The sequence below is a fragment of the Epinephelus lanceolatus genome, chromosome 8 (assembly GCF_041903045.1).
Source record: "Epinephelus lanceolatus isolate andai-2023 chromosome 8, ASM4190304v1, whole genome shotgun sequence".
NCBI lineage: Eukaryota > Metazoa > Chordata > Actinopteri > Perciformes > Serranidae > Epinephelus > Epinephelus lanceolatus.
The window spans coordinates 11,848,985-11,872,218 of NC_135741.1; the positions used below are offsets into that span (position 1 = coordinate 11,848,985).

Here is a 23,234-nt window from a genome sequence, read left to right on the forward strand (position 1 = left end):
ATGTGTTAGAGCACGTAATTTGGAGTATGCAAGAGTGAATCACCACAATTTAACCTCAGCTGTCAAACTGGCCTGTTCACCTAATTCTTAATGTTTGACATTTCCCTACTTCTTACACTAAGACTTGTGCCTTGTATCATAAAGCTAATAGCACATTCTGTCAAACATATTAGTGTGTTCGGTAGATAGTACAACTAAAACATATACAACAACACTTAAGGCTAATTCTGCTCTCAGTAAGCCACACTTATGCTCTCTGTTTGGCATAAAGTGGTCTCACTTTTTGTTTAGTGTTCCTGTGATAACATGTACACTGTGAACGTGTTGCTGCACACTTTAGTTGGATCCAAACTAGTTCAACACACCAATTTATTTGAATGTCTAAACTCGTAAAGCTGCTGTTTTTATTAAGCAAGAGTTCTGTATGTAGGATGCGTTCCCGTCTTTATCACTGTTGAGGTGAACTTTGTTTTTTCACTGTTGTCTGGTAATAACACTGTTCTGTACGTAAGCAGCAGCTCTAACTGACCTGGATTGTAAAACTGCACCAGGTGGCATCTGGACTGCAGGCTATATTCTGTATTTAGCAGTTTGTAGAGTAATAACCAGTTTAATCTCTAAACAAATGCACAGTGCCATGAATGATATCATGAATATCATTATCCAGCATCAAATATGAAAAGAACTGTCAGTGAATTCAGTTTTTATCTACCTCAGCGACCAGGAACAACACAGACAGTGTGTGTCATCTAACATTATAGATTTGTGTTTGCACAGAAATAACATTTCCCCCTATGTGTATATAAAGATACTGTAGCAGTCCCAGTATTTTGGGTACACAGTTGGCTTGTGTGTACTAAAGTCTGGAAGTGGCAGAAGGCAGGGCGGTGTATTGAGAGAGGAAGCCACTTGTTTTTCCTGTAACAACAAGCACCAAGCACCGAACCTGTCAAACTGTAAATGAGAGAGAAACCCTTTCTCCACCTGACACCGTGAACAGCGACAAGTTGAACGCGTTGCATCATATTCTCATTACTGTGGATGCAACACGCTCACTGACTGAAGCTACAGGTTCTGAAACAGTTGTTAACGTATCAGCTTGCTGATAATCTTGTTTTTTATTTTGTGTGTGTTTTATTTTATATCACCTCAGTCAGTACAGCCAATGGATGATAACTTTGTACCTGTTTTTGTGTGCCTTTTACACTGTTGTGTCATAACACTGACATTAAAACTCTCCAGTAAAACCAAATTCCAATTTAAATGTACTGCTGTGTAGCTGTAACTACACTGTGTCCATGTCATGCTGATTCTCACTTGGACACAGTAACTGAAAGACAACCTGTGCAATGTGTCTAAACTTAAATATCTATCTAACATAATCATATATGCAGAAATAAAATCACTACACTAAATTTGCTGGACTTTTTTTCACTGGAGGAATTTACAGAGGGCAGGGGGTGATTGTGTGGCCTTAAGTGTCTTCAGATTTGTCCTGATGGTGGCACTAGAGAGGTTGTTAAATTGACCCAAAACTGTCTGCCCGCTTGTCTCGGACAGGCCCCTTTATCAGGATGTCATATTGCATTAGGATGGCCGGCTTGTTCTGTGAGCTGCGATACAATCCCATTGCAGAAAAGAAGCCAACAGTACAATAAAATAAGGTGCCTTCACACTCTCATTCGACAGGCCTTCTTGTCACTGTATATGCCTGTAGGTCTGAAAGAGTACTTTGACTTCTGTGACCACAGCAGGGGTTAGAAGTAAAACTAAATTAGGCTGCTGCTCAATTTTACAGCTCATTTATTATCAAACTTTTACGTGAAGGTTTTGGATGCACGGGTCATAGAAAAAATGTTTTTTATTGCTCTGCAGTACCACTTGGTAATAAGGAACCTGTTTAAGACATGAACACCACTTATTAATGGTTAAATGCATAACAGATCAGCCTTTTATAAGAACATTTGGGTTGCCAGGTTGTGATGAATCTCTCTGGCAGGTGTTTTTACTCTTTCAGCATCTGCCCCTCAATAATTTATCAACATCTACAGCTGCAGACGTAATGGTTTGTTGCAACAAAAACAAAATCCTAATTACACTTTATTAATGACATTTTAATAGAGCAGAATTGATGTTATAGTTGACACTCTGGCCCTTTACAGACATTTGTAACTGCAGCTCTGTTGGCTGATTAGAAAATGGAGAACTCATCACCCTCTATCAGTGACTTTAACATTTCTAACTGCAGAACGGATTAATTATTAAAAAGTCTAGATCCATTAACCTTTATTAATGAGGAGAAGAAACAACAGCCAAAGGGATTTTTCACAACCAAATGTTGTTCTTATTAATGGCTTTATTATTACTAATCTATAGCATGAGTAAATATGCTTTTAACCATCAATATAGCCATTAGTGTCAACTTATCACCCCTTGAAAAATTGATGACTTATTGCCTGTATTACATAAATTATTGTGTGGTTTTAAAGGATTTTGCTAAAAGTAAATACATGTACATATAATAACAATGCATTGGAGCACCATTTGCTTTTATTTTATTTTTATTTTTACTTTATTTATTTCATATATTTTATTTTATTTTATTAACCCAACCACTACCACCCCCAGTGAGGATATTTTACTTGTTTGTTTTGTTTTTTCATTTTTTAAAAAAAATTCACTTCTCTTTCTCAGTATTATCACTAATTATTCATAATTTTCTTTTCTTTTTTCCCACTTTTTTTTTTTTTTTTTTTCCTTGCATTTAGAAGTGGAGCTCAGTGTATGCAGGTGGTGATTACATACAGCACAACAAATACACAAGCGAACAACATCACTCCATCATTACAAAAAACTGAAACAAACAAACAAATAAAAACAGCAGACAGAAACTAAAACAATGTACCTCACACAACACAGGGACAAATAGACCTACAATAGAAAATTAATGTTGGCATAACAATAGTTCAAACTAGCTCAGCCACAAAGAGTTGACTTTTTTTTTTTTAGAATGAATAAATAAAGCCAAAATATGACAAAAGGCCACATATCTTTTCTCATCACCCCTTGGCTTCAATAAACTTTTCCTATCTATCTAACTGGTGTTTAAGGAAGCCCTTAAATCTACAGATGTACTACTACTACTTGGTTGAAGGTGGCAGTGCTGTTTGGGCTGAGAAAGCCATGTGTAAGTAAGGTAAAGGAGGTTATTGGGTTGATGCGGGGAGGGGAGCAGTTAGACCTGGCATTAGGGGAGTGTCTCTGGGACGCTAGAGATCACTGTCTAGCCTCCTGGAGGTGTCGTGGGACCAACTAGATGAAACACTGGTGAAAGGAGGTTCCCACCCGATGACCCCAAAGACATGCTACTTATCACTGCTCATTGGTTTGTATAGTTAAGCCTTGCCATATTAGCTTATCATAGGGCTTAGGTTTTTCACTGAGTGTTGATCCTTTCTCTGGAGCACAAACTTCTTGTGTTTATTTGAACTCAGTTGCCCTATAAATGAACCTTCTCTAATAATAATAATACAATTTATTTATATAGCACCTTTCAAAACACAAAGTGCTGTACAATAAAACTAAACACAACTAAAACACAAGAAGAGAAGAATAAAACCAATAACATGTCATAAAATGTCATTTAATGATTTAATATAATTAACAGTTGTTAACAGATTGTTTTTCAGCAGCCCTACATTTCATTTTTAGAACATTTTATTTGATAACTTTCTATACTTACAAAGATATATATATAAAGTGGTGCCTGTTCTTGAATTTGTGGCTTTAAAATGTTCTCAAAAGAAAAAACTAGGTTGATTTTATAAGTCATTCCCACAGTTCATCCCTCCAAAACCTCTTGTACCACATCTCAGAGCCAGATGCGAGTTCACTGTCTCCTGTCTGATTCCATTTGCACGCTGTACACATCCCATTGGCCAGCAGACACCGGTAATGGTGGGTGATAACTCTGATTGGCTGTTCCATCTGTCACTCAAGCGCCCCGACGACAGCGATTGGCTGACGGGCCCGGACCTAAGCAGCTGATTGGTTGTCGCGTCTCCGCCTGGCTGCCTGGATGACAGGCGAGTGGTGCTGATGCTGTGACAATGGGAGTCATCCAGATAAGCATCATCTGGACCGAGTGTGCTTAAAACACAGCGGCAACACACGCGCTTCACTCACTGTAACGGGGACGGGAAAGCAGCTGGGTGAGAAACACGAGGAGGAAGCTCCAGCTGCTGCTCCGAGACGGTAAGTTTAACCCCGGAAAACAAACTGACGTGCCTGGGGCGTCCAGTTAGCTGCTCCTGACGTGGGGGGCTGGGGGACCGCTCTCAAGTACGTCGGTAGGAAGACTGTAAAGCCCGCTGGCTAGGTGAAGCAAGGTTAGCGGTCGTTTCCAGCGCAGGTCTGAGATGCTTTGCTTTCTGCCAAGTGGCACATCGCTGAGCGGACAGTGCAGTTAATGCAGCGGTTATAGGAATGCAGCTGTGAGTCAACTCATCCCCTTGGTCGACTGCATTGCGGAGGGAGCATGCCTTGCAGAATAGCATATGTCTCCTATTACTCATACTGCTTTGTATAGAAGTCTTCAATACACAAATACAGCCCTAAATAATCCAGCATGTCAGTGTGCTGTGTGTGCATGCAGAGATTTATTTCTTACACTTACAGTTTGATGCATTTGGTACAAAATTAAAACTAAATATATATTTAGATGCCAAAGATAGTGTAAATATATGCTCCTGCCGTCACTGAAACTTTGACTCATATTACATGGTTTTGCACAGATTTGTAGTGAGGTGCTGAGCACGCTGGGATTTGAAGTTTGATTTAGTGTGTGTCTGTTGACAGTGAGTTAGTGCTTGCCTGCAAGTTTGCATGTATGTGCTAGGGACAGTTAACCCCAAAATCAAAAATGTATATTCTTCCTCTTACCTGTAGTGCTCTTTATCAGTCCTGTTTGTTTTAGTGTGAGTTGCAGAGTGTTGGAGATATCGGCCGTAGAGATGTCTGCCTTCTCTCCAGTATAATGGAACTAGATGGCACTCAGCTTGTGGTGCTCAAAGTGCCAAAAATATACATTTGAAAAACTCAACAACAGAAATCAATTACTCAAGATAATCCACAGACCTTGTTGTGAGCAGTTTCATGCAGGGACTATTTTCCTTCTACCAAAGTACATCCAACAATTGTATCAAAAGGAAGCGTGCATCCACTGCTCACCTAGCACCACTGAGCCAGCTAATGTGACAGCTCAGCCAAGGAGGATGCCATTAATATTAACATTTCACTGTTACGAGCTTCTCATCCGTGAGTAGCCTAGATGAACGCTTCCCTCTGTGCAGTGATATGGTTGGCAGGTATAGTGCAGTAGAAAGGATATAGCTGAGTTTTTCAGGCTAAGGAACCCTTAGCTCAAAAACAGACGGAGCAGGGACCTCCTTTTACATATATTGTTTAAAATTAAGTTGCACTTGAGATGATTCTCTGAATATTTTCCGGTCTCCTCTCATTTGCACTTGACTATAGCTGCTAGGTCAGCAGCAGTTGTAACATGACTAGGTGCATTAGCCTCACCCTGTGCACTCTCGGGGTGGACAGTTTTCAGAGTCTCTTGTTTAAAACGTTACAAACTGATCCATTGCAGCTCACAAGAATGTCTGTACACTTGGAATAATAATGATGATAATACAGCTAACTGGCCAGGATGTTTCAATAGTAAGTAAATGTTAGCTAACTAGTACTGCCCAGTGATCAGGAAAGCCACCCTGACCACTGAGGACCCTTCTCACCCCCTCCACCACTCCTTCCAGTTACTGCCATCAGACAGACGCTACGAAGTCACTGGCCTGGGAAAAAATCTACAAGAAATCCTTCATTCCTTCTGCAATATCCACCCTGAACAATCTAAAAAGGACACTGAATTTGCACAGTGAAGTTTTTTTAGTCATATTTTAATTTTTGAAGAAAATTGCATTAAATTATCATGCAGTAATGTGGCAGCCCCCCTGCAGTAACTCTTAGGACCCCATTGCAGTTGCAGACCCCCTGTTGAAGACCCCAGATCTAGTTCCTTCATATTGGAGGGAGGGCTAACATCTCTATGGCTGGTAGGGTTGCAACAGTATGACATACAATAACTGTCTCAGAAAATAGACCCTTAAAGAAATGAAAACGGAAAGGGTTGTTGGTTGAACAAATGTTTCATTACTGTAATTGAAACTTTAAACCATTTTGTTAATGAAACAACGTGTAAAAAGTCTCCTTTTAGAAAATAACTAAAATATAGGGGAGATTCAACGTTCATCAACTTTTTTATCACGGTATACCTTTAAACCAGTATATCGCTGCAACCCTAACCCTTACTCTGCAACTCACACCAGAACAATCTAGTCTGATAAATGCACTACAGTTAAGAGGAAAAATATGTATCTTTCATTTTGGATAAATGTTTCCTATATATGCTGACACTGGCAGTACAGGTATTTTTTGTTGCTGTAAAAATGGCTTCCCTTTGCTTTTAAGTCTAGTGATGGGAGCGTTCAGCCGCCAGAAGTTTTTCCAGGAGCTTGCTCATGGCTGCCTGCTGCCTACAGCTCAGCAGGGCCTGGAGCAAGTATGGCAGCTGCTGGTTATCTGCCTGCTGTGTCGGCTTCTCTGGATGTTGGGTGAGAGTCCAGTTACTTTGTGCCCACTCAGTGTTATTCACCCTTCATACAGCATCACTTGCATCATCATAACCACCATCTAATATTTCTTTATCTTGCCTCGTCAGGCCTCCCTTCCTTTGTGAAACACCTGAGCACAGTGGCGGGAGGTTTCTACACTCTCTACCTGTTCTTCGAGCTTCACATGATATGGGTGGTCCTCCTCAGCCTTCTCTGCTACCTCTTCCTCTTCCTGTGCCGCCACTCCACCATCCGAGGCACCTTCCTCTCCATCACAGTGCTCATCTACCTGCTGCTGGGGTAAGAGAGTCAGCCTCTGATGCCTGACAGCTCAGCGGCGCACATCAAGCCTGTGTTTGAAGTGAACACTTTGCAAAGTCAGTGTTGTACACATCACTGTGTGTAATTTGTGGCGAGAACTACATTAAAACTGAAGCTATTCTTGTCCAATTTTATCAGGGAGCTGCACATGATGGACACCACCAACTGGCACAAGATGAGAGGTGGGCTGAGGATGTTTTTTAGCAATGTTTCACACATTTCTAAAAGATGAAAACAATAAAAGTGATCATTCTCAATTAACCTTTATGATAACGGTCTTGCTGCTGCTGTTTCTAGGTTCACAGATGGTGGTTGCCATGAAAGCCATCTCTCTGGCCTTCGATCTGGACAGAGGTGTCGTGACCAGTGTACCCTCACCCATTGAGTTCATGGGCTATATTTACTTTGTGGGCACAGTCATCTTTGGTCCTTGGATCAGCTTCAACAGCTACAAAGACGCTTTAGAGGGACGAAAGCTGGTGAGTGTGATACAGTATCTGTGAGAGGTTGGGCGAGGGGTGAGGATTATTTAAAAGAGACGAGCCGCTATTTGTTCAAATCTTTGGGTCTCTCTTCTCCTCAGAGCTTTTCGTGGCTTTTAAAAGTGTCTGTTAGCTGGGTGAAGAGCCAGGTCTGCCTTGTTATTTCCAACTGTGTGGCGCCCTACCTCTTCCCTTACTTCATACCGGTCTATGGAGACAAGCTACTACGAGGGTGAGTTTAACAACGTAGAGATAAACAAATCAAAATCCCTGTTTATTCCCCGGCTTGGATTGCTTACGGCTTAATTTTTTTCCTGCTTTGTTTACAGCAAAAAGAGGAGGAAGATCAGGTAATTAACTGTCCACCTCAGTGGTTCTGATACTCAACATTGCAGGCGTGCTCTACACCTATTTTTATTCTTTAATGTGTGCTTATTTTTTCTGTTCACCACTTATGCAACACCTTCACCTTCACGCATGTATCCACATCATTACCCCCTCCATAGGTGTAGATTTCAAGGGGGGATGCAGGGGCCACATCCCCCTCAATATTAAGATCGTGCATTTGTCCCCCTGAATAAAAACATTGAAGCAGCAGGACTTTATTTTGATAAAATGAAAGACATTTACACCAGAAATTGAGCCAGAAATTGTGCAATTTGGTGCATAAAAATCACCAGAATGCAGTAAATTAAGTGTTGCATGCTGCATGGCATAATTTTGCCAAGTGGGACATGCTCCTGGATCAGTATCGCCTAACATTGTGTTTAACCAATCACAACACTCTGACATCATCAGTGGATGATGGGCTAGTCAGAGCTAGGACCCTACAATACCAGAGTGACGACATTGACAGATTGACTCCTGTGGTATGCTGAAGTTAAGCCTCATGCGCCCTCTAGTGGGGCATGAGGGCATTACCTTTCCAACTAAAAAACCCATTCACTTACAGTATGTCTGACGCGCACATGCTTGTAAGTTGATGAAAACAGCCTTGTTTTTACTTTTAGGCATCTTGGTCATATTAAGTCATGCTTATGATGTGTTTATTTCAAAATGTAGAGAGTAACATTATGGTAGACAACTTTTTTTTTGTACCTGTAAACGGGTCAACGATGCTCCTATTACGGTAGATTATGGTAGATTATGCTTTTGGGTTTGCTTGACTTTGGAAACACACAAGAATTCCTGGTCAGCAGAAATGCAGCAATACTGAAGTTCAGTCAGTTCTTGGTCGGATATGCAACGCGCTATCCCGCCACTAGAGGGCACGTGTAGGGTCCTAGTCAGTGCTAGTTTTCCAAATTGAAGTTAGTACAATTAAACAAAATCCTTAGGAACATTGAACAAAAAAACCTAAACCTAAGCTACTGCTAACTAGGATGGCTATGCTAATGAGTAAACTTGCCAATAAATGAGAATGTTAACGAGTTAGCTTGATAAGTAGGAAGGCTATGCTAACAAGTAAGCTGTTCAGTAGGGATGCACCGAATATTCGGTAACCGAATATATTCGGCCGAATATTGCAAAAAAAACCACACATTCGGTATTCTGTGGAATAAGTTAAAAGCAAGGCCGAATAATAGTGGCGTTTTGATAACGCAATCAAATGGCGTGCCGTGACGGGCTGAATAAAATGTCGGTAGTGTGGCGATCTATCCCTCACGGCATCGCATTTGCGACTAAAAATAGTTTTGAGCGAGCAAAATAGGCTTAAATCATTCAGCATGCTGTGCAAGCAGCCTACAGATTTCAACCAGCAGCAGAAACGAAAGGCGAATCCCACCGATTGTGGGTTGATCGGGGGTCACAGACACAGACAGTAATGTATTCCTGTCAAATACGGCGGCCATCGGCTTACCGGGCGACGGAGAAGTCGGCTCCAATAATGTCCTCTTCTTGGTGTGTAGACTGCCCAGAAGTACCTGAACGGCTGAGCCAGCCGAACACAGGTATGTGACGTGTCAGAGGAGAATCGAGCCGTTCACATTTCTCTCTTTCTGGCAGTAACGGCCCACAAACCTCACCACACTTTAGGGACTGTTCATTACTTATGAAGGGACTGTCAGGGGAGGAGGGTGGCTGGTTGATTTTTATTCTATTTATTTATTTTATTTTGATCCCCCCTATGTTAATCACTTATTGATGCTGTTTTTGAAGTATGAATAAGTCAGTAAGTAATTTATTCCATTGAAATATCATTGATGTACTATAGAAAAGTGATTTATCTTTTCATAAATGACAAAAGGCTCATCTGCCTCATTTTCGCTGTGGTATCGTGATACTACTCAGAACCATGATATTTTCATTGGTATCGTACAGTGGGTCCCAATTTTGGTACCGTGACAACACTAATCTGGAGGGGGTTCATCTGCAAAAAGTAATGAAAAACTAAACAATGATATTCGGTATTCGGTACTCAGTATTCGGCCAAGCGTTTAATAATATTCGGCTTCGGCCACAAATTTTCATTTCGGTGCATCCCTACTGTTCAGTAACAAAGAGTAAGGATAAAAGCATTTTTCAGTTGCAAAGTCCTGCGATGAACACATTTCCCTCCTTTTTTCCCATGTTGATCCTGGATAGGATACCATCATCATCATGACACTGATTCTGGATAATTTGTTCATGTCGACATCAACGTAGCAGTAATGGTCCTGGATCAACATAAACAAGTTGTTCAGGGTCAACATGTCAATGATGGTCCTGGATCAACATCAGTACTGCAATCTTGCAAAAAAATAGTTTGAATAGGTTATTAAAAAGGAGGGAAAGTGAGACCCCCCCCCCCCCCATATTGTTGAAACGAAACCTACAACCTAGACCTCCTCTCTGTGCAGCCACATTTGCACCATGACACCCACCTCACCCTCTCATTCACCACAACTGTTTCACCATCTTGAAAAGCATGATGAGACGTAGATCATCACGGCAAATCAATAAAACACTTACATGAGTTTAATTACTAACATTAACTGCTACACCTCTCTTTTATTCTGTTGCTTCTCAGAGGTACAACGGCAAAGTATGTACTTTAGTGTTGTGCTATGATTCATTCGATTCGATTTAACCCGAGACTGGAATGTAACGTCTGTCTGTGTCTTCCTCTTCTCTTAATGTCAATGCATTAGGTGGCTGCTGGCGTACGAGAACACGATGTCTTTTCACTTCAGCAATTATTTTGTCGGTTATTTGAGCGAGACTACGACTACTCTGGCTGGAGCAGGCTTCACCGAGGAGAAGGAAAACCTCAAATGGTGAGAACTGCATGTTCAGTTTTAAGGCTACAGTCGGTATCTATTATGAAAATAACCTTTTGTCATACTTGCTGAAAGTGTCACTGCAGCTGCACAGCACAACCTGACAGATAGTGTGAAAAAAATTAGGGTTTGTATTCATAAACATTCTGTCAGGGAGCTCCTAACTTAGTCTCAACATTTCTAGCAGGGAGTCCTTGCTTAGGAGTGATTTAGGAATATTCTCTGAGCAGGAAGGGACAGAGACTTTTTACCTTGGTGAGGAGGTGTGGTTGACCCTGTTGCTAGGTGTGACATTGTCTTTAAAAAGATGTGATTGGTTGTCATTTTGTGAGCCTGCAAAGTGTGGACACCCGGTGGAGATGAAATGAACTGCACCACAATATGACACTGTAGCAGTGTTGTCATTGTTAGTGTGATCACTCTGCTGATGGAAGGCTGAGACAGACCCAAATCATCACTGCTGCACTGTTGCATTTTTTTTTCCAGTTGCCAAATATCTCAGTGTTGTGATCACTTTCATTTCTGGCGTTATAGCGTTGGGTGAGAGATGTGAGTGCATCTCTAATGAGATCGACCACAAACATTATCCCTGCATGATCTAATCTGTGGCGTTTCATTAACTCACTGTCATTCAGCATTTGGAGAATATTTCTCCTGCCTCTTTGTCTTTTGCCATTTTCTCCTCTGCTTCAGAAACTCTTAAGCACCTGCAAAGTCCTCCTCTATACTCCTAACAGGTTTTTTTTACCCTAAATAACTTGCACCTTTACCTGGATTTAGTCTTAACTGTAAAGGGATAATTCTAGAGTATATAGTCAATAAGCCAGACCCCCAAAATTTGACTGTAGTGCCAATTTGAAGGGACCATTTTTAAAAGTGATTTTTTTTTTTGAAGGTATGTGTCCCAAGTGTTGGAAAAAGCATGATAACACTGCAGCAATGAATGGAATTTTGTCCTTGACCTCTAACGCTGCAATAGGACAAATTCTGATTGCCTCTGCAGTCTGCAGGGTGCTTTATATGTCAATAATTAAAACAGACAACACATGAAAACAATGATTTTCAAAAGAACTGATAAAAACACTTAAGTATCTAAATACTGAGGAGATTAAAGACAGTCTAAATGAATGTAAAACTCAAGTAAAATCAGGAAAGACTCCCCAATAAAAGTATGTTTTGAAAAGGGACATAAAAGAGATCAGTGACTCAGCCCTATATCAATCTCCATGTTGATCTGATGTGCATCATAAAGGCACAAAAAGAGCTTTGAAATTACATATTACATGAATAGCCTAACAACAATAACAGCAGTCCTTATCAGAATAACTGAAAAGCTTTGTGAGTATGGCCTCAGGTTATTCTCGTGCTTCTAATGGCATTTGCTAGAATCTACCATGGTGTAAGGAAAACAACCAGTCAGAGCTGAGGAGTCTCTTTTTTTGGTAATGATTTTTTAAATTAATTTTCTCATTTAACAGTACCTAGCGGAGTACAGAGGTAAAAATTTCATAAAACACTGATAGGAAGTAAAAAATATGAAGTAAGTTAATTAAAAAAAAAGTAATAATAATAATGATGAAATATAAACAAAAAGCAAACCAAAGAGCAACAGACAGTTTTGACTTATTTTTGTTTTGTTTTTGAACGTAAAAATTAGAGTGAGAGCTGAATGTTTGAGCAGCTTATGGACATGAGCAGTGGCGTGGGACCAGGTGGAAAGTGTCTCAGGTTTTGCACCATTAACCTTCGCTGTAGATTTTTCTAGAAGACAAATATCATATAACCTTACAGCCCAGACTCTGCTCACAACAGGGCTTGGTTTGAACCAGCTTTTAAGAATTGTCTTCTTTGCAGCTGTCGAAGCAGCATGATTATTTGTTTTGCTACAGATGGCAATGTAACTTTTGGGTTATAACCGAAAAACCAGAAAGCAAAGTTCTTAGAAGAGGAGAAGACATTATTCCATATCCTAGGCCAGTCCAGGTCAGATCTAAGGTTGTTCAGATCTCTGTCCCATACCAACGTAATACATAGGTGGTTAAGATTATGAGTCAATAATTTATAATACAACGAGGATACAAACCCGGACAATTGAGCCAAGTACATAAATTTTACAAGGAGATGGGAAACTTTGGGAGAGTCCCATGGTACTCCATATTTTTTTAAGGCGGTATGAAGTCAGAGGTAGAAGAACCATGAGGAGCCAGGGAGAGAGTACGACTTTGTGAGGTCTTGAAAGGAGTGTAGATCGAGGAGTCTCTAACACAGCTGTCAATCATGTCAGTCACTGCTCATGAACTGTGGCCAAACTGTAAAACAAGGCACCACTGATCAAATATGAATCAGGATTCTGTTACTGCATCAGCTGTTTCTTACCTCAGATGTTTTCAGAAACATATTTTAGTGCTGCTCCGGCTGGTGAGTGTTGCCTTGTGTTTGCATGACTGTTTTCAACGTGGCAGCCGGGTCACAATCTAAGGGTGCGTTCCAAATCGCATACTTTGTCTTTTTACTTTTAGTATGTACTGCAGCTGCTCTTAAAAAGTACGTACTGTTGCATGCAGTATGACACAGTCGGGACATACTACTTTCTCATAACGTTAGGCCTTGAACTTTGTCCCTCTTGCTTTTACATCCGTTACCTTGGAGATAGAACAATTACCGAGTTCACCCGGAGAGCTCTGCTGTTGTGATTTGCAATGTATGTAGTTTAACTTTAAAGTTCTACCTGCACAGATTGTAGATTCTAACATCTTGTACTTGCGACAGTGAAATTATATCCGCAGTTCTCTGTCGTTGTCATTTTCATAGTCATGTCCTTTTGTTGTTTGTGATACTTATGATTATTTTGTTTACTTAAACAGTCAATATTCCTATTATTACTATTCGACTGGTCATCAGTCACCTGTATGCGCCTTCATCCATCATTGCGACTTCTGACAGCTGTCAATCAGTTTGTTTGTGGCTCAGTCAATGTGACGTATCATCGGTTGCACAGAGGACTCTGGGTCAGAATAGCCAGAAAAGCATGCTGGCTTGCATACTGCAAAATCGGACCAGACGTAGTAGAACATCCTGGTATTTTTGGCATACTGCATTTCACATACCATGCATTAGGACATAGTAAATCATTTTCTGGTGTGCTATATAGTATGGTAGTATGAGTATTGGAATGCGCACTTAGGCAATAGGCAATGCAGTAACAGAATCCTTGTTCATATTTGTTCAGCGCTGCCTAGTTTGACAGTTTGACCACAGTTTACAAGCTGTAATTGACATGATTGTTAGAGACTCCTCGGCTCTGATTGGTTGTTTTCGTTGAGACTCGGTGGATTCTTGCAAATGCCAATTCAAGCACTACAAAGAGGCAGATTAACATATTTTTTTTTTCACACATTATCTATCTTGTGTAATATTGTGTGCATAGTTTCAGCAAATATGTTATTTTATTTATATACATGTTACCAACTACAGCTGTAACATAAAGTGTGTTTCTCTTTATTCACATTTTTAAGCAGCCCCCTCTTCTCTTTTGTAGGGACATGACTGTATCCAAGCCACTGAATATAGAGTTTCCCCGGTCGATGGTGGAGGTGGTAACGTCATGGAATCTGCCCATGTCTCGCTTCCTGCACACCTGTGAGTTATAATGTTAACAGTGATTGCTTGATGGCAGCAGCTGTTCTTTGCTGTTTCTTCTCATTATGAACGCCGTGGTAATGGCTCATTCAAACAGACACTCTAAAGCAAGCTGATGCTCTCATCTCACAGATGTTTTTAAGAGTGCTCTCAAATTTGGGACGTTCTCCGCCATCATGGTGACGTATACAGCAAGTGCCCTGCTGCATGTGAGTACCATGTGGACGTCTTACATAAGCGATTATAGCTCATATACTGTGTACTGTTGTGTGTTTGTTTCAACAAGTGGATTGTTTAGACTCTAACTGTTGTGTCTGGCAGGGTTTGAGCTTTCATCTGGGTGCAGTACTCATATCTCTCGGGTTCATCACGTACATTGAGCACGGTGAGCGTCTGCCTAATGTCATCTCTTTTCCACATTAGAACCTTTCCATTTAAAAAAGGTGCTTAGCTTTGCAGTTAATGGTTAATTGCGCCCGCTATTACACACTGCTTCTGTTCACTGCAGTGCTTGTAATTTACCTCTTATGGCTGGAAAAAAAAGAGCTCTTCCTCTGGCTTTATTTTAATGCTTTGGCCTTCTTTTGTGTTTCAGTGTTGCGGAAGAGGCTTGCAGACATTTTTAATGCCTGTATATTGTCAAGGAAATGTCAGCCAAACTGCACTCACCGGAACAAAAAGGTAATGCTCACCTTTAGCCTCCTTTTCAGAGAGGAGGTCCTTTGTTAACAGTCATTTAAGATTAGCTGCGGGCTCATCAGTGGGTTTTATTTGAGTAATTTATTAGACATTTTTCACAAAATATGCTTATTTTCTTTCCTGCTGAGTATTTGGTGAGAAGAAAAATACCACTTTCATGTCTCTAAAATATGTACACTACTGTAAATATGAATCTATAGCCAGAACACTGTTAGCTTAATGTAGCATAAAGAGTGTAAGGAGGGGGAAACAGCTAGCGGTCAGTCATATCAGTTTAAGTGTATGCTATATTTAGAATATTTTCACAGCTTTACCTTAATGTCAGACAGTGATTTCCAAAGGGAAAATGAAGCCATTATGTCACTCTCTTTACTGCCAGACTCCATTGAGAAAAACAGTGATTTTACATCGCTGAACACAGGACCTGCTGGTCTACTGCTGCCTTGAACAGTTACTTTATTTGTGTTATTGTGTGACTTTGGCATTTAAAAGATTTAGTTCAGATTCTCAAAAGTCACACAGTAACACAAACAAGCTAACTGACTGAAGCAGCGGTAGACCAGCAGCTCCCAGGTTCAGCGAGCTAAAATTACTGTTTTTCTCAATGGAGTCTGGTGGCTTTGATGAGAGCATAGACGGAGAACTGAAGCTGTTGACAGCTTTCCCGTTAGAATGGGCTGTCTGACAGAGAGGTAAAGCAGTAAAAATACTCTCAATATACCATACACTTAAAACAATATTGTTTTTTTAAGGTGGGACTATTTTTAAGTGGCTAAAATATGTTTTGCTGCTGACCCCCATCCAAAGCAATGCATTACTTAGCTTCCGTGGCGGTACTCCTGCCTCCTTCTCCAAACTGGGGGCGTGCCGACTCACATCTACTGTATGTAATAGACTGACTATGATAAAAAGCCCATACAACCCCACAAAATATCTAATTAACTATCCTTTTAATGCTCTGTTCCGTTTACCTCTGAAGTCAGAAGTTGAAGCTGGGACTGACATCACACCCGAGTTGACTGCCTCCCAGTATAACAAGCCGGAAAACAAAGCTCTTGTTAGCAATACCAGCTCTAGCCAGGTTAGCCATTGTTAGCAGTACCAGTTGATAACACATTATGTTTTTGTGCATATAAATGTCCACAATGCATGTCCACAGACAGAAATTGGACAGGACTTACCACTCCTTTAATCAGACAGAAGACAGAAGTATACAGTTTATTACTATTAGCAGCCATCTTGAATTTTAAGGTCAGGGTTTATGAGGTTGTTCCGACATTCCGAGATGGATATCAGACTTCAGGGGGGCGTTTCAGTTGAAATTTCTGACGAGGGGGTCGGAAATTCCGGTTTCCTAGTGCAAATGGAACGCACCATTATTATGTGCTGGACTGTTTCCTGGCTGGGCACAGTTACACTCACTTTTTTTTAACCTTTAAAGTAGACAAAGCCAGGTCAGCCGTTTCCCTCTACTTCCAGTCTTTATTCTAAGGTATGCTAACAATTTCCTGGTTCTGCCTTCATGTTTAGAGAAGAGACAAAAGCCAGTAAAGTGTTAAACTATTCCGTCAAGAAGGAAACAAAATGAGGCTCCAAATGTAACCTCACAGTGTTTTTACAGTTGCATATTTTTCCATTCATTTGTGGGATGTTTATTATTTTCATTCTTATTTCTGTTTAGTTACAGTTCATTTTTAAATGTTTTTATTTTTACTACATGTACAATACATGCTTCATGCTGCACAAATAGAAATCTCTGCACCAACCACAGGCCTGTGGTGTTATGTCCATGTTTAATACATATCATGGTTTTGTTCCAACTAATTTATCTGTGCAAATGGTCATTGCACTGCCATCGTTGGCACTTCCTCTCAGAGCAGGAGGTGCTCAAAGGGGGCACTACCTAGTAGATCTTCTGGCCGAGTTAACATTCAGAAAAAAATGTGGTCTCTATTTTTACTCTGCATATATTTATGAATTAAAAAATATGAAGCCCTTTATAATTTTTTCCCTTTGATTTAGTAACAAGAAAGAATAATGATAAAGTTCATCAGCAGGCACAGAGACTCTCATTATACAACATGAAAAATACTCTAATCATTACATTGATGCATGTCTCACCAAAGTCGTGTGTACGTCAAGTTTTAATGTTAGGAAAAAAACAACTGCGGCACTTAAAATACAGCAGCCCCCGTGGTCTGCCATGCGCTGCTAGTTGATGTATTTTGGGAATTTACTGGCATAGTGCCCAGCAAAGATCCCTTATGTTATATTGGTTACACACATCAAGAGCAGCCGGGAGGGGGAATAATGATTTATGCCCAGGAAAAGCAGCCTGCAACATACTGCTGATCGCAATGATATGTCAGCGTCCCTGAAAATGTGGTTTCAGATTATAAGTATTTCTCCCTAAGTTTAAATATCGACCAGCAACAAACAAAGTTAATGCTTGGTAGAGGAAGTTTAAGAGTTCAACATTCAAACACTTAGCTAATCTATTTCATCAAGACATCAAGAAAAACTATTGATATGTCCGTTATTCTAACTCTGTGTCCCTGTGCAGGAGCTATGGGTGTATGTGATTAACATAGCATTCAGTGCACTGGCAATACTCCACCTGACGTACCTGGGCTCTGTGTTCAACTCCAGTGTGGACTACATGGAGGAGGATGAGGTGAGGTCACAGATGTGTAGATGGATATATGCGACTATATTTATCCGCTCTGTACTCATAAAATGTACAGCACACTATGTGACATACGAACATGTGAAGTGCTGTGTAGGAATGTAACCATAGCTGCAGTATTTATAGTTCAAAGGAGAAAGTGTATGGCAATATAATTATTTCTGTGTCGAGGTGGTTGTAGATTCTGCTCAGACAGTCAGAAGGAATAAATGATGATTTGTAAAGAAGAAAACGGGTTAAAATCTTTATGAAAGGTATAAATAAGTAAAGGTTTGTGTCTATGCATTGTCCCTTTGAGCTTACATAGCATGTGCTGCCCCCTACAGGACGATATAACCCATCATACCATTCAGAAGTGGTCAGAGCTGAGCTGGACAAGCCACTGGGTCACATTTGGATGCTGGATATTGTACCGCCTCATTCTCTAATAACAGGAGAAGCAGAGAAAGTGAAGCAATAATGAGAGATGTAAGGCTGGTTCTCCACTTCTGCACTGTGACTTTATTCCGCATCAGACCGAAGAGAACCGAATCAACCTGTATACAACAATAAACCAACGCGCAGTGTTCAGGTTGCGCCGCATGTTGGCTGGGTAATCTATTAGTCTAACCTGCTGGGGACGTAGTTTTGATATCCATGAAATGATAGCCCGCTCCCTCACCCCTCCCTTCTCTCCGTATCTCATCCTTTTTATCTGAGCTGCAGTTGTCAAGCCCTCATGTTGTGACAGCAGTTACCGATGTCTCACTGTGAGTCACAATCAATACCTATCAGCATGGTGGAGATCGGCTGCTCCTTTCTGTGGACACATGATAGAGCCCATTATCTAGGTTTCAGCGTCGAATGCATCAGATGTCCTCCAGATGTGGTTTCCCCCCTCACCTCAAGTGTTTTACAATCATAGTTTTTAGGTCTGAAGGATGAGGCTGGTGATATTCTATATTCTATATTCCTATTTTCAACAAACAAATCCCTTGAAAAGACAAACAGTACCTTAGTGTACGGAGCCCCACAGGGGACTTTATTAAAGTGATAATGTAAACTTGAAAATGAAAATGTAATTCCCAAATAGCAATTTAATTTTCCGCATATGTAAATGAAATACAATAATCTAATTTGCATTTTCACATATTCATATAGGCATTGTACGAGCCTAGGCTATTATTTGATAAGATCACTGAACTCAACAGTCCCTATTTGGGACAGGCCTTTAATGCCTTTTACACAAAACTGTTGTTCAGCAAGTATGGGAAATAGAGTCAAATTGTTTATTTGAACCAGTATGAATATTGTATAAAAATCAGTCTTTGAATAAGATATGAATTGTGTTACGTTGTGACACTTGTTTCATGACACTCGAGGATTACGGCATCTGGCACACTGACACAACATCACTTTATCCTGTTAAAACAATACTCACAACTCGGATTAATTTTTATGAAAACCACTTCTGATTCTTTTGAACTAACGACCCTTGCAGACTAAAGGAATATAAGTAACTTGACAGGTAATCAAGGAATAGACACATATTCTGACTTTGTGGCAGCTTCAGAGTAAAGGCGTCACCACTTGTTCCTTCATCATGCTGGCAGTTTTGAATGAATTACAGTCTTCTCTGGTGCTCATGGTTTCAGTAAAATGAAATGAACTGAGCTAACGATGTGTAGCATCTCCAATATTGACAAACGTTTAAACATTTATTCTTGTATGTGTGATATAAACAGCTAACTAATGTTAGCCAAAGTGGTCCGATTGTGTAATCCGGGTTTTATACATCCAAAGAATTTCTATAAAAATGAACTTCTTGGCGACCAGACCAGGCTTCTAATTGAGACAGGCATTTATTTGTCAAAATGTGTAGCAACGCAAGGCTAGTAAAAGAGACTGGGCATTAAATTGGGACTAGGCTTTTAATTGAGGTATTATTGTAGAAATTAAACAACTGAATGACTGAATTTTTCAAAGTTGTATGCTGCTGTGCAGTGGACAAAATTCAAATGTTATTTAATTAAAATCCAGTCTAAACAATCTAATCTGATTTTCCATTCATGCTAACAATATTTAAGTCAAAATGGAAACGAAAATGAAAATGATATCCAACATTTTATTTTCAAAGGCTTAACCTGCTGAACAGTGGACAATATTTTGAATGTTATATCAAATTAAAAAATTTAAATGCAACATGAAGAAGGGGTGGGAGAACCCCTAACCACACAGAGTCGGTAATAATTTCACTTTCAGCCATGCTTTTTGTTGCCGTGGGTAACAGTATGATGTCAGTATGTCAAGTTGAAATATCAAGAATATCACGATATTAGTTCTTCATATGATATTAAAAAAAATACCGATATTATGAGATGATACGGCACACCCCTAATATGAACAATGTAGTCCAATTGTCCATTTATGCAAGCATTATTTAGGGCACAATTTAAAACGCAGTTTTCTTGGCTTTTAAAAATAGAAATGAAAACGGAATCTGAAATTTCATTTTAAAGACTAATGTGAAAATGAAAATTGGATTATTGCTTTTTCATTTGGATCTTTTCTCAGATAACATACATATATGGAAAATTAAAATGCTATTGTGGAATTACATTTTCATTTTGAAGTTTACATTATTATTTTAATAAAGTCCCTAATGGGCTCCCATATTAGCTCATCTCAAAACGTTCTGACTTCCCGCAGCCTGTCTGTGACTCTCAGGCAATCCACTCTATATGCTCACATTTTAAAAAAAGGCTGATTGATTTTCTAAAACATGAGAGCACTGTAGGTTTTAGCAGATTTATTGGGAACTATTTTCAGCAGCGTATTAATACACATGTCGTGCTCCAGTGAGTCAATCCCACGTACGCCAGGACGGCGTACGTGGGATTGACTCAAAATAAACTACAGTGCCCACGTTCATTGCAATGAAGGAAGATGTCACCCAGTGAAACAGTGGCTTACTGATGCATTTTGGACAGCAGGGGAGGTTTATGACACAGATAGATATCAGGCTGCAGCTACAGAGGCAACACTTGTTAGAAGAGTCAGTTACTTGATGGTTTTGGTCTTTTCATGGGATTTGTTGGCAAAGAAGATAACCAGACGTATCCTTTATAACAGAGCGTGTCTCTTGAGCATGTGTAAGACAACAAAGAGTTTACTTCTGAATGAAAAGAGCACAGGTTATGGTTATGACAAGGCAGCAATTATAATGTAAAATGATTTCCCCCCTTTTGTGAATTTTAGATAAAGAAAATGAATCTATGAACTGATTTTTGTGGTGAAATTTCCTAATGGTGTTTGTATTTTGTTTTGTGTTATTTTGATAATTTTCTTTAAATTGAATTATTTGATTTGCTTAGAGAAGGTCTTATTAGTATTTGTGAACATTTGAAAAACTCTTTCACTCTTCAGTATTAAAAATAAAAGTTTAGAATCAGGGTATTTCACGTGTTACTGTAAAGGAAAACACTTCTCTATAAATTTCATATTAGATTAAATGATAAAGTATATTAAATATGTATCCTTAAGTAAAGTTTTTATCACACTGCTGCTTTAAATGATGCATTTACATGTATGTGACTGATTCTGATGGAAGAATCAAACAAGCATCTATCAGATTGTCTTCACGTTCTGTCTTTCTTTCTTAAATCTAGAACGTCAAAGGATTTGCTTCTTGACTAAGACTTAGTGTTTTAGATTAGAGCCTGAATGTTTGTTCATGCCTGAGAACAAGTGCTCAGTCTCTTCAGACGTGCTCAGTCTCTTCAGACGTACTCAATCCACTCAATCCGACAAGTACGGTATTTTAAATATTACTCTGATATTTGCTTTAAGCTGACTTTTCTCCCTGTAAATGTGAAGGCACTGATACACCTGTGATATTTTTATAAAAATTTTACATCAAATCTGGACTGCCGTCTGTTTAATTGAATGTCTGAGAAGATGGGAAATGTTAGATCGAGGGTCTTCAAAGGCCCCTCGTCTCAAAGAGAGACGGAGCAGGAGGCCCCTACTATACATATATTCACTGATCAGCCAAAACATTAAAACCACTAACAGGTGAAGTGAATAACATCGATCATTTCATTACAATGCAATGTTCTGCTTGGAAACATTTGGTCCTGGCATTCATGTGAATGCCTCTTTATGCACTCCCCCTACCTTGACATTGTTATAGACCAAGTACCCCCACTGACTGCAACAGTACCCCCAATGGCAGTAGCCCCTCCACAAGGCAGTGCACCATGCCACACCGCAAAATTGCTCAGGAATGGTCCAAGGAATGTGACAAAGAGCTCAAGGCAACAACCTAGCTTTCAAATTGCCAAGATTCCAATGTGATAATGCAACTGTGGGACAAACCAGAACCCAGAGGTCCTTTGTGCGGACCTCAATGAGTCAGAGCCAAGTCCGATCTATGGTGGAGCCTTTCTCCACCGTAGACTCTCCATGTCCTATTGTCTGGCACCAGGGCATTGTCGACGGATCCTTTTAGTCCTGTGGGTTGTGAAGAAAGGTACCAGCATGCCCAATCAGGGAGTGCAGTTGCCAGTAGGGGGGTGTACTTGGTCTGTAATGTCATTTTGGTGGGTGTAGCATGTCGCGTGGCATCAAGAGGATTGCACTGTAACTAAACGATCAATGTTATTCACTTCACCAGCCAGTGGTTTTAATGGTTTGGCTGATGGGTGTATAATTGAGTTGTATATCATACTGGGCCTTCGTTAAAGGGATAGTTTTGATCTGTTGAAGTGGCGTTGTGTAGGGTACTGATCCACTGTCAGTGTATTACATACAGTAGATGTCAGTCGGTACACCACCAGTTTGATATCCGACACAGAAGCTCACCAATGTTTTGCTTTAATAGGGGTTGGAACAAAATGTATTTTAGCCACCTAAAAAAATCAATATCAATTTAAGTTAACACTATCTTGAGAATATTTTTACTGCTTTGCCTTTCTGTCAGACTGCCCGTTCCGACAAGAAAGGCGTTAGCAGCTTCAGTTCTTCATCTATGTTCTTGTCAAAGCCACCAGACTCCATTGACAAAAACATTAATTTAGCAGGCTGAACACAGGAGCTGCTGGTCTACCGCTGCTTCAATCAGTTAGCTTGTTTGTGTTATTGTGTGACTCTGAGGACTCCAAACTAACCCTTTTAAATGCCAAAGTCACACAAAAACACAAACAAAATAACTGTTTGAGGCAGTAAGACCAGCAGCTCCTGTGTTCAGTGCTGTTAAATTACTGTTTTTCTCAATGGAGTCTAGCTTTGAAGAGTGGGATAAAACAGCTTAATTTTCCTGCTGGATATCACTGTCTAACAAAAAGGTAAAGCAGTGAAAACACTCTTAATATAGCGAACACTTAAACTAATATTCATTTTTTTAGATGGAATTATTTTTAGGTGGCCAAAATTCCTTTTGTTGCTGCCCCCATCCATAGCACTACATTGCCTAGCTTCCATGTCGAACTCCTCG

At 40.0% G+C, this 23,234-nt stretch overlaps 1 protein-coding gene across 3 annotated transcripts; it reads left to right on the forward strand.

Moving 5' to 3' along the window:
- Positions 1–3,867: 3,867 nt before the first annotated feature.
- Positions 3,868–21,646, forward strand: LOC117258980 (protein-serine O-palmitoleoyltransferase porcupine-like). 3 transcript variants are annotated; one of them, XM_078169836.1, is made up of 15 exons: positions 3,868–4,254; positions 6,537–6,674; positions 6,782–6,974; positions 7,134–7,177; positions 7,293–7,474; positions 7,579–7,709; positions 7,807–7,827; positions 10,488–10,502; positions 10,609–10,734; positions 14,276–14,376; positions 14,509–14,585; positions 14,698–14,761; positions 14,972–15,057; positions 17,639–17,749; positions 18,088–21,646. In XM_078169836.1, the coding sequence occupies exons 2-15, from the start codon at positions 6,539–6,541 to the stop codon at positions 18,187–18,189; spliced, it is 1,389 nt and encodes a 462-aa protein (XP_078025962.1). In that variant the 5' UTR covers positions 3,868–4,254; positions 6,537–6,538; the 3' UTR covers positions 18,190–21,646. The 3 variants fall into 3 exon arrangements, with proteins under 3 accessions (XP_078025962.1, XP_033486138.2, XP_033486137.2); XM_033630246.2 differs by having other exon boundaries at positions 3,870–4,254; positions 6,532–6,674; XM_033630247.2 differs by lacking the exon at positions 10,488–10,502 and having other exon boundaries at positions 6,532–6,674.
- The last annotated feature ends 1,588 nt before the right edge of the window (positions 21,647–23,234 follow it).

Bases quoted from the DNA above. Each gene is read 5' to 3' on its own strand.
- LOC117258980 (XM_078169836.1), top strand. From the start codon at position 6,539: ATGGGAGCGTTCAGCCGCCAGAAGTTTTTCCAGGAGCTTGCTCATGGC. The intron at 14,377-14,508 runs GTGAGTTATAAT...CTCATCTCACAG, and splicing joins GTCTCGCTTCCTGCACACCT to ATGTTTTTAAGAGTGCTCTC. The intron at 15,058-17,638 runs GTAATGCTCACC...GTCCCTGTGCAG, and splicing joins GCACTCACCGGAACAAAAAG to GAGCTATGGGTGTATGTGAT.